Here is an 11,994-nt window from a genome sequence, read left to right on the forward strand (position 1 = left end):
GGGACAGTAGGCTAAACAGTGCGCCCTAGGATCAAACGCACGCTACAAAGAAGCAGTTTACATGGTTGTGATGACGTCCTGCAGTGACGTCCAGGACAAGGCCATATCACAGCCGATATAGGGATGATGTTGACGTATTTCCCATGATGCTATCATCACCATCACACATATAGACACCTGCCAACACTCCTGGAGTATTTTTGAAGCGGTGAAAACCGCTTCCAATGAGTGGCTTTGTGTGTATCACGCCCATATATGGTCATTTTAGTACAGAATGAACAGGCTTTTTCAAAAACAGAATGTCCGTTTAATTACCATATATGGTGATCTCAGTCCAGAATGAACAGGGTTTTTCAAAAACACAATGTATGTCACCTCATGTCCATATATGGTCACTCCAGGCCAGAATGAACAGGTTTTTCCTGTCCCTTACGTGCAAAATATCAGTCCAGAATGAATAGGCTTTTTCAAAAAGCAAAATGTGTTTCCCATGTCCATATATGGTCATTTCAGTTCAGAATGAATAGGCTTTATCTGTCCTGTACGTCCAGAATATGTGTGCGGTGTCCCTCCCGGTCAGATGAATGGATACTTTGAGGATTGGTCAAGCTTCACATGATAATTCGGCCTTCAGGTTTTATCTGTCTTGTACATGCAATAGGTCTCATTATACCGGCTATCATACCGGCTCTCCAAACAATTCTATACTAAGATTCACCGCTTCACTTCGAACCGAGGTTTGATTTTTGTTTAGCTATCTAAAACCTCTATAGAAATTGCATGTATTAGCCTACTAGCCTATATTAGTATTATTAAGATGGGTGCATGTTGCTGGGGTACCGTACGCCTGCTCCGGTATTTTTTTTACAGATGCTGCGAGCTTGTAGATCTGCTATTTTTGAAAAAATTGAAAAATTTAAATTTTGACTTGATTCTATAAGTGTCTTTTGAATCCTTCTAAGGTTTTTTGAAGAAAAAAAAAGTTTCTATGTCAGCAATCTGGCTAGCCGTCGTCAAAGAAAAGGTCCTTTTCACTTAACTGGAGCTCAGTTAATCTGTTCTTGAGAGACTACTATGTCAGTGGTTCTCAAACCTTTTCATGTGAACGACCCACAAAATGACATGTATTTGGCCACGGACCCCCATCTCAAAATATTTAGTTCCAGGGACCACCCAGAAGCAAAATTTGAGTTACAAACATTCGCTTTAAAAATACATAAAGATTTGCACACATTTTCACGACTTTTTCAAAAATAGCAGATCTACAAGCTTGTATATCTGCTATTTATCAATAGTTAAAGCATTCAAAAATCCCAGGCCTAAATGGGTTAAATGCCCCTGCAAAATCTTGCAATGACAGCAGCTTGTAAATCATTGCAAAGCTGATAGTGTAAGGCTGGCAAATAATTAATCCGCTTTTTAATGACAACAGACCAGGATTGAAACATACACATGATTTGACAAATGTAACAATTTCGTATACTCGAGGACTTTTGGAAACATACGTATGAAGGAAACATATTTCGCTGAATTCATCCAGGACGTCTGTTTTCCTGAGGCAGGACTTATGTTGGTTGAAATCTAGGGGATATTCTATGCCAGATCTGACGAGTCATGGTTTGCCTTGCATCTGGCCCCAATCGATACATCACCGGTGACTGGTTGCTGGGCCACAGACTCTTTGTCCCCTGGTCCGAGGTTTGACCTTCTAGACTGCAGATCTATTCTCCCTGTGTGTTGGAGAAGACACATTCTCCTGTCAACGTCTAGGTGTTAGAGATGAGGAGCCTTGTTGTGTCCATGCTGTTCCTGGCCACTGTCGGCTGCCTGGCCACAGCACAGCAACAAGACAGCTACAGCCAGCTGGACCTTGGTGTGAAGCGGTTTGTCGATATGGCGATTATTAGAGCAAATCAACAGCTAAATTCTGGCCATCTGAATTTCAAAGAAATTAGTCCATGGTCCAAGGTAGCGTTGCTTATCTTCGTTGTCGGGTGAAAACCTTGTATGTCCAAAACGTTCGTTTTTCATTTATCATTTTAAAAATGATTTAAACTATCGATCTGCTGTTTTCACTACTTTTGTGCGACGGCCTTGTATGATGAAGCAGGGCTTTACTTTGCGGAAAAAGAAACTTGGAGATACAAGGTTTCCACCCGACAACGACGTTATATCCTCTAGTAGTGTTTTGAAGTGAAACTGTGACCAAAGGTCGCAGTTTAGTAGGTGAAACGGCACATGCTGACTCCGTCCGTCTGGACATGTACACTTTTTTACGGTCTATGCGTTTGCCGCTCTGACATCATGCTCTGACATTACTGTGATGTCAGGGGAACCACTTTAACAGAATGAGTTTGCCGCTCTGACATCACGCTCTGGCTTCACTGTGATATCACAATAACAGAATCCCTTTTATGCCCATATATGGATGATATAACTAACAGGACTTCATATTGGAATGCCCATATGGAGGCCACATCGGCCACATGCCACACTAACAGAATCCATATACTGTATGGCCAAGACAGCCCATATCTGTGTTGGTGGTTCTACAGACAGGGATCTCCATGTATGGGCATAAAAGCGTATGATGTCAGATGTCATAGACATCATAGGACTTTCACATAACGAATAACTGAGTAAGCGTAAGCATGTTTGGGCTCTCACAGCATATCTCCTTAAACAGTACATGGCTCTCCATATATGGGTACCAGGGGTCTCCATTTATGGGAAACTGGTCAAAACTGGCCATAGCAATAAGGAGTTTGTGGATTTGATATTTTGGGGTGAATGTCCCCCCAGGCATGTTCAGGTGTTCAAGTGGTTAAAAACGTGGAGGTTTTGGGTTCGAATCCACTCTGGTGCAGCAGGTTTTGTCGAACGTCTATACGAACACAACAGGTGTTCAGGAGTCCAACTGAAGATAACAGATCTTCAAGCAGATCTAGACAGTCAAGCTCACAACGCCACAGACGCTGTTTTCACAATATACAGTACAGTATATCTGTGGAACTGAGTAAAAGAAAAGGGCATCAACTCCTACATTCCATGTGCTTGTCAGGGTGGGGGGTGCCCAGTTCAAATATGATTATTTTGGGGGGTTGGGCGCTGAAAAGGTTGAGGACCACTGAAGAAGAGAGAAGAAAATGAAAAGTACAGATTAATGTGTTGTTTATGTTTGATAATTTCTTGTTCTCTTGTAGGTCTCTGTCTCTGACAGGGTGGTGGTAGATGTGCGTTTAAGAGAAACCACCTGCAGAAAGGCTACCGGTGCAAATGAACACAAACATCGCCCAAAGTGTCCCTTCAAACCGAAGGTATACTGTGAAATACATTCAATATGGAACTATTAATTTTTTACAGCAAATTAAGATTTGTCTTTGTCATAGTCTTTTGATTAAAATGTAATGTATTTTTTTGTCATATTTTAGTCATCTGAAATGTTTTAGATTTAGTTGCAAAATGTGTACATTTAGTTGACTAAAATAGTATCATATTCAGTTTGGCGAGCCTTGATCGTGTGGCAGAATTTACACATGGTTGCATGCAGAAAATAGCTGATCTACAAGCTCGCACCGCCTTGTGAGCTCGTAGATCTGCTATTTCAGCGTGCAACACCCGAGCAACCAAACATAAAATTACTTCCGCTGGATCTCCTCTCCACTAGTCCCGCCCTAACATTTGAGTGTATTTGTTGACATATTGAAGTTTTCAATATATCAATGTCTTAGTTTTACCCATCATAGCAATATTTAGTTGCTTATTTAGGCTTTATTTAGTTTTCGTCAGTGAAAAAGGTTGGCCGACAAACATTTTTGTCATAGTTTTAACAGTGTATGGAACCATAAACAGTACTGTATGCAAAAAACATTTTATACTTGGTGTGCCAATCTCAATAATGTCCATTCTGTCTGTGTTTTATTCTGTCTGTCAGATCCAGGTTCGATGTTATGTTTGTAGGCCGCCGTATTACACACGGTATGGAGAGTATCGATACGATTTGGAGACGTTCGTTGACTGTGTCCAGAGAAAAGACGAGAAAACCGTAAGCATCTTTTCACATACCTAACAATAAAAGACAAGCGTTACCCAAACATATGGTCAAGATGTGACGGTTCTGATACTAAACTACGGTCGCAATAACCAACAGAATCCCTTTATGCCCAATATGGAGATTCCTGATGTCATCAATATTAAGCCCATATCTGCGAATGCCAATATATAAATATATACAGTCCAATCAGTGCGGCTGGTTCTACACAGCGCTATAGAGAGAGAGAGTTCTGACACTTACGCCGACTCCCATTGTAAGCGTGCAAAGCGGATGTGACGTCACTATTTAGCCTACTGGAGGCTCGTTTTATTCTTAACAAGCCTTTGCTGCTCTTCAGCCCCGTCCACCTCCATTGTAACTGAGGCGTTTTCACTCGCTCTCGCTGGTAAGTAGACTAAATCACGTCTTTTTCACCCTTTTAACTCATTCACGGGCCTCTCCAAGTTAGGCAACATTATTATTTCATGTAATTGGCTCTAGTTAATGTTTCTCGTAAGAATATTGACTTTGTAGACTTTCAAATTATTTACTTTATTGACTTTAAAATTGGCTTAAAGCAGTGCTACTCAACCCGCGGCCCGCGGGCCGCATGCGGCCCTTTCCGCATGTCTGTGCGGCCCGTCATGATCATGCCAAAAAAATATGATTTTTCTAAGCCTGTCAAAGTTAACGCGAAACGCAAAACGCGGTTATGTTTGACCCTCGGTGCACTCTGTAGTTAGGGATAAGAGTCAGGAAGCGAATGCAGTAGCAGTGCAGAGATGCAGGCGGCTACACTCATAGCTCTATGGCTACACTAGAGCTACAGTACAACAGACAAATATGCGGAGATTTTGCAGCAGACAACCACAGTCGGGCTCACTGGAGCGGAGACGCATGACGGTCGTGCGATATGAACGGACGCGAATCCCGCGATCGTCATGTTTCAGGCTAATGAAGACCTAGCCCTTGTCTCCGCTGCTTGTCTCTCCCTCCGCGACTCCGCCAGACAGCTCCAACTATAACTCTATGGCACCGACAGTGCAAGCATTCCAACAGATCGCGCTGCAGCCAAGGAACTATGCTTATTAACACAAATCTCCTCCAACGAGCTGTTGTGTTTTACAAAGCTCAAAGCATCAAACTGTTTTACAAGTACAGTGCATCTGAGGGGGAGTTGAACTGTACTTGAGTTATTTTTCCATACAATAACTCTCTTCACCAAAAATAGCCGATCTACAAGCTCACAATGTATCTTGTGGTGAGCTTGTAGATCGGCTATTTTTGGTGAATGTCCCCCAAGAATAGGGATGCTGGGGTTTGAGTGATTGAATAATAAGTATAAACGTTTATTTATTTTAAATCTGTCCTATTAATGAAAAGGAGTGTTAGTGGCATGAGAAAACATACCTTTACATTGCCAAAGTTCACTAGCCTTGCATACAGACACAGGGGAGGTTACAAAAAGGTTGAACCTGAACTGTTCAGTTTCACTTCACATTTTGTGAATAAAGCCTAATTTGATAAAACATTCAAATGTCATCAATTTCATCATTCCATCCATGACAATCTTTTGGTTCAATGAGGTTTGGCCTGGCTTATGGAAATGTGGCTGTTTTCTGTGCGTTTCCTTAATTATTAGACTGTGTACTGTACAAAATCAATGTAAACGTCCAAAATAGGACCGTCATTTTTAGCTTGCGGCCCTTTGGACTTTTGGTATTTTGCTGAGTGGCCCCTGAGCCATCTCAAGTTGAGTAGCCCTGGCTTAAAGGGATATTTCACTGTCAAAAAAACTTTTGGTAATTTTATCATCTAATCAGGCTTCTATGGACACCCTGGACAGATTTTAATTTGCTTGATTCAATATTTAGATATTTGATGTAAATGTTATCAGGCCCTACAGGCTATGGGCCTCTCCCCATACACACCCATTGTAACTTCAAACTCCATTTTAACCATGATAGATTTATTTATTTGCCCCCGAAAAAAAACTGAAATGACAAATTGGCCAGTGACCTTTGTGCCTGGACAAGTGAATGGGAAATGTACTTGTCCAGATGACACTGTGCCTCAAAAAGATAATGTCAAGCCCTGCTACTATAGCTTAGTATATATCCCCCGACCCTCCCAAAATGGCTGCCGGGGGGAGGGGCAGCCCAGTATGACACCAGCTTTGCAAGCCCAATTAACTTCCAATGTTTGCAGGATTGATCCATTTTGAACAAAATGCCTCAAATCATGAACACATTGTGCAATCTTGGTGAAATTAGGCACGCACATTCCCATTATAGAGAAACACAGGCGCCTACAAATTCACGCCCACAATTGAAACAGCGGCCCCGCTTCGGGTAAGGGAGAACGGTGCACTGCAAGCCAGAATAAATCACTGCAAGTGATATTTCACGATGCCTCTCATTGGGATTGCATTGGTAGCTGCAGTACACCGTTCTTCCGTACCCGAAGTGGGGCCGCTGTCACAATGGGGGGCGTGAATTTGTAGATGTACATGTGTCTCTATGGAAGAAATGCCACTTCAAATTTCTCAAATCAGCCACATTGTGGCGCTATAACAGGCCAATTTGTGTTTTTACCTTTAACTCCACCGATAAGTGGAAAACTTTGAATGCGCATTCCCTGGAGGCTAAGGATAAACCTTTGCCCTGCATTTTTCACATTTGCCTTTTACATTTGCGCCACCAGGAGGCCAACTATTAAAAAAACACTTTCTTTGCTATTACTCCATCAGATTTTCTCCAACAATCACGCAAATTTGTACACATAATATCTATAGTCAAGTGATCAAGACCATTCCATCTGCTATTTCATATTCCATCCTAATTGGCTAATATTGGCTTCCATAGTTTGCAGGATTGCTCAGTTTTTGAACAAAATGCCTAAAATCGTCAACGCAGCTTGCGTTTACCGTGACATTTGCCACACATATTCCCACTAGGTCAAGGAACAAATGCTACCCTTTTCACATTGGCCTGTTATAGCGCCACCAGCAAGTAGACTAGACTTTAACAAAACACATTTTTGGAACACAATAACTCAAATCATTCATGCAGCGTCCTATTGCCATGAAAGGTCTGAAAGATTGGCGAAGAACACATGCCACCCTTTTTACATAGCGCCACCAGGACGCCTGCATTGGTGGAGACCTGTGCTCGGAAGAGCACTGCTTCTAGTTACATCTCGTTTTCTTTCAGCGTCATGCTATATGGGATGCAAAATGTAACCCTCGACTGTTTGGGACTGACAGTCTCATCTTACCTGCCATGCCTGGTCAAATTCCTCCAGAAACACCCCCGCCCAACTTCCTTAAAGGTAATGATTGTTCATTGATTTTGGGAGCATAATTATTTATTTATTTTCGCTAATTAACGACGTTGCTATTCATACAGGACGGTAAAATGCATTTAGGGCCGGCTCTATATACAGCCCTGAATTACTGTTGTAGTGCATGTGTAGTGATACACGGAAGCGGGGTTTGAACCCGGGACTCCCACTCGCCAGTCCAACGCACAACCAGTCGTGCTAATAGGGCTGAGCCCGATTAGCAGGGCTGTTGTCGCTGGTTCATGGCTGGGTGCTACATTCACCCCCCTGGTCTTTTGGAGCGCGCCCTCGTGCTTCATACATCACACCGCGGACTGCCGCACACGACGTGGCACTGTTCCCTCACGCGAGGACATCACGCTCCTCATCCTGCCGACAACGCCAGATGTAGTGATACGCGGAAGCGGGGTTTGAACCCGGGACTCCCACTCGCCAGTCCAACGCACAACCAGTCGTGCTAATAGGGCTGAGCCCGAGTAGCAGGGCTGTTGTCGCTGGTTCATGGCTGGGTGCTACACATGCGTAAAAGCCAAGGTCTGACACTGTCATTTCAAGCCATAGCACGTCTAACCAACATCATCTTCAAATAGGCCTATGAATACATACAGTATAACATTATATAACTGGAGATAGATATCAAGGGAAAATAAAGAATGGAGCAGCAATGCCAATACTGCCCAGGCAGGTGACCAGCAAGGAGGTACAGACGGATGGATGGACAGACCCACATGCACATGCACATGCACGCGCACACACACACACACACACACACACACACACACACACACACACACACACACACACACACACACACACACACACACACACACACACACCCACCCTTTGGGCTAAGATAGCAAGGTTGTATTTTTGTCTCCACCAGCCGAAGGGCATGGGGAGAGATTATGTTTTCGCCTCCGTCCGTCCATCCAGTTTGTTACCAGCTAATCTCCGGCGCGGTTGGTCCGGTCGCTGCCAAACTGTGTACAGATAGTGTGAATGGCACTTTAATCAACTGTTAAGTCTAAAATGTAGTGACCTCTGTGTTGTTACAGATCTGAGTGATCCAGTTATCAAAGCATCCACCACAATACCCGAGGCTTCTCTGCCCCAGCCGCAGGGGATGCAGGTGTTCAAGGGTTCCGAAGTCGATATCGGCTGCTCCATCGAGTCAAAGCTCTCAAAAAGTTTCCCCCCGTTCAGAAACAGTTTCTTCTTTCTCACACTTAACAATACCGTAATACAAAAGAAGTCAGGTGACCAAGGCCATGAACACTTCTGGTTTTATGCAGCAGACCACGCCAACCAAGGCGCCTACAGGTGTGCTTATGTGATCATCGTTGGCGAAGAGACCTTCACCTTATGGAGCGACCCCCTTTCTCTCACTGTCTATTATTTTGATAGCGACGATTATGTTGATGACTCTGTCGATGAACAGAATAATTGGCAAGTTGCCCCCACCCAATTTAAATCCCATTTAAATCAGCCAATCTGTTGAACAGTTGAACCGCAGCATCCCTGTTAAATATATATATATATATATATATATATATGTTACAGTCAGTTTGGGTAACTCAGTGAGATTGTGGTAAGAGCGCTCGTTTTGTAGTTCACCACACACCAATCACCACCAGATGGCGACAACAGCCATTCACTAGTGCAGGCGCTGACGTCACTCGTTTGCGACTCTCTTTCGTTTATTTACTAGCCCAGCTCGGCTGTGTTTAGCCATTAGCTTACTATGCCTTACTCTAACCCTAACCCTAACCTTAACCTCGGTAAAACCATGCCTAACCCTAACCCTAACCATAACCTCCGTGGTGTGAGGCTATCATTCCTGCCGACGCTACGTTGTTGTTGCTCAAAGCGACCGCTTGTTCCACCCCGCGCCGCACGACGAGCGCTCCGTTTCTCGATCTAACAGTTTCTCTATCTAACCGTGACATATATATATATATATATATATATATAACCGTGACATATATATATATATATATATATATATATGTCACGGTTAGATAGAGAAACGGAGCGCTCGTCGTGCGGCGCGGGGCGGAACAAGCGGTCGCTTTGAGCCACAACAACGTAGCGTCGGCAGGAATGATAGCGCATCACACCACGGAGGTTATGGTTAGGGTTAGGGTTAGGCATAGTTTTACTGAGGTTAAGGTTAGGGTTAGGGTTAGAGTTAGGCATAGTAAGCTAATGGCTAAACACAGCCGAGCTAGGCTAGTAAATAAACAACGAAAGAGTCGCAAACGAGTGACGTCAGCGCCTACACTAGTGAATGGCTGTTGTCGCCATCTGGTGGTGATTGGTGTGTGGTGAACGGCAAAACGAGTGCTCTTACCACGATCTGACTGAGTTACCCAATCTAACTGTAACATATATATATATATAATACTCACTTAATCTACCTAACGCGTATAGATAGCGTCAGAACTGGTATCCCATAGGGCTCGGTGGACTAATGCATGATACTGTTGCTGTCGGGTGGAGACCTTATGAGTTCAAAACCGTTCCTTTGTTGTTATTTTTAAAAGCTATTTAAAAGTAGTGAAAATAGCCGACCTACAAACTGGGACAACCTGGGAGGCTTTGAAACTAAAAAGGTTGAGCTTCTCTGAACTAAACTAGACTGGAACCCTCCAAATCTATTGCTGTACAATCTGTGTTCATTTAACTCTGAGAGGGTACTTGAGTGTGATTGAGTGAGTGATTGATGGATTGACTATTGATTATTACCGATTGATTGTTGTGACGATAATACGAGTAGCATATTTGTACCTCCTTTGTCTTGCCTCGGGACCGTGATGGGGAGAAAGTCTTGTGGCTTTTCACTGCTATCCTGATGTTCTTTTAATACTGTATGTGATTATTATATGATATCATTGTAATGCCAAATAAAGGGTCCATATAAGCAACTTAAAAAAACTATCTTGGGTGAAATATAAAAGCCTGAGTACTTTTAAAGTGAAATATACCACAATATATAAATACCCTGTTAAGAAAAATCCTGTATTCAAAATTTGACTATGAATGTATGAAGGCATGAATGCCCACAACACAATTCAATTGTGCAAAGAAATCATTTACAGTATTTTCATGAACATAATAGGCAACCAGGCCTGGAGGAGATATGCACTCTTAGGCTAGGGCTCCACCAAAATGACGGCGTCGTGCCGGCGTCGGACGGCGTCAAAAAATGAACCGGGGCGAATTTGAGCGTCCGACGCGGACGTTGACGTCGGCAGTGGAGCACCCTTCATTGATTAAAACGGGAGCGTTCCCAGCGTTGACGTTGACGCGACGCTCGACGCGCCCGGTGGAGCCGGGGGGTTAGGAGCATAGGCCAACAGTCTATGGCTACATGCATGCAATAAAGATGAATTGAAATGATATTTTTAGAGTCTTTCATTTTTGTATCGTTAACTGTATTGAAGGACCACTGTAAATGTCTCTTTTTAGACACAAGAAGCCAGCAATGTATTACTATTTACAGTAACACCCCCATAAGCCCCCATAAATCTGCCCATGAAAGATTGCAGTGCTTCTTGGGAATGGAAAGACATATTTAGCCACTTGCACGCATGCTCCCAATCACTAAAATCAATGTCATTAAAATCGCTAAAACGATAGAAAGAAGTAAATGAAAACATTTTAACAGTCATATTTTCTTCTCTATTTACAATCTAAAATTTGAACCCTTGTTGTAAAAAAAACAAAGTTTAAGCTTTTTAAATCTTTTTTTTTTTTTTTGGGAATCACTGCCTTAGAGAAGAATGGTTGGAAAGAAGAGTGGCTGTTAACAAATGGCTTTTATTTGGGGTTCAAAGGAATGCACGTTCAAACCGAACTCAAGTGTGTGTTGGACATTGTACTGCTGCTGAAAGACCACAGGTTCAAAGCTCAGAGGAACCAGTGCCTCCTGCTGGCGATGTGCGGTCGAGCACGCCACTCTACCTTTTGTTCAGGATAAGAACCACTAGGGCTGTCACCATTGACATTTTACATGACGATTATTGTCACTCAAATAATTGCGATTAACGATTTAATTGTGTTTTTGTTGCTGACAATTACATTTCTGTTCGGCTTTTAGGCTTTGATGTTGCACATGGCAGATATGACGCATAACCTAAATATACAAAGAAATTACATATTTGACAACCTTATCCACAAGTTTCCAACATCCCATCGTGCATTGCACAGAAGTTGGACGGAGCTTCCGGCGCCGCAGCCGAGTGTGATCTACAAGCTCACAAGTTTGTATGTCTGCTGTTAACCGGAAGTGTGGTCTCCAGTAAATTCCCGCAGAAAGAGGTGGATACCTTAAAAAGAACATTGATAGTGAAAATAGCTGATCTACAAGCTCACAACGCGGTCGCATCGTGACGCGCTGTGAGCTTATAGATCTGCTATTTCCAATAGTGTTTTTTAAATGTTTGAACATAATGAATGTTTTTCAATATGGAAATGATTATGGCAATTATGACAATATAATTGTGATTGTGTCAATTGTCAAATAATCGCGATTAGACGGTTATGTAATAATTGTGACAGGCCTAAAGACCCATTCCCACTGGGCCAGATAACAGATATCTGGAGATATTTCTCCAGAT

The 11,994-nt window shown here is 42.9% G+C and overlaps 1 protein-coding gene across 1 annotated transcript; it reads left to right on the plus strand.

The window, feature by feature from the left end:
* The first annotated feature begins 1,711 nt into the window (after positions 1–1,711).
* LOC308301407 (uncharacterized protein) lies at positions 1,712–9,158 on the plus strand. Its single transcript, XM_080745387.1, has 5 exons — positions 1,712–1,968; positions 3,204–3,317; positions 3,935–4,045; positions 7,246–7,363; positions 8,431–9,158. The coding sequence occupies exons 1-5, from the start codon at positions 1,780–1,782 to the stop codon at positions 8,871–8,873; spliced, it is 975 nt and encodes a 324-aa protein (XP_080601513.1). The 5' UTR covers positions 1,712–1,779; the 3' UTR covers positions 8,874–9,158.
* The last annotated feature ends 2,836 nt before the right edge of the window (positions 9,159–11,994 follow it).

The sequence above is a fragment of the Nannobrachium achirus genome (assembly GCF_963921795.1).
Source record: "Nannobrachium achirus genome assembly, chromosome: 16".
Taxonomy (NCBI): domain Eukaryota; kingdom Metazoa; phylum Chordata; class Actinopteri; order Myctophiformes; family Myctophidae; genus Nannobrachium; species Nannobrachium achirus.

What these genes read in the sequence shown, in the direction of transcription:
- LOC308301407 (XM_080745387.1), top strand. Translation starts at nt 1,780, where the DNA reads ATGAGGAGCCTTGTTGTGTCCATGCTGTTCCTGGCCACTGTCGGCTGC. An exon ending in AGTGTCCCTTCAAACCGAAG is followed by an intron (nt 3,318 to 3,934) that starts GTATACTGTGAA and finishes TCTGTCTGTCAG; the next exon opens with ATCCAGGTTCGATGTTATGT. An exon ending in AGAGAAAAGACGAGAAAACC is followed by an intron (nt 4,046 to 7,245) that starts GTAAGCATCTTT and finishes GTTTTCTTTCAG; the next exon opens with CGTCATGCTATATGGGATGC.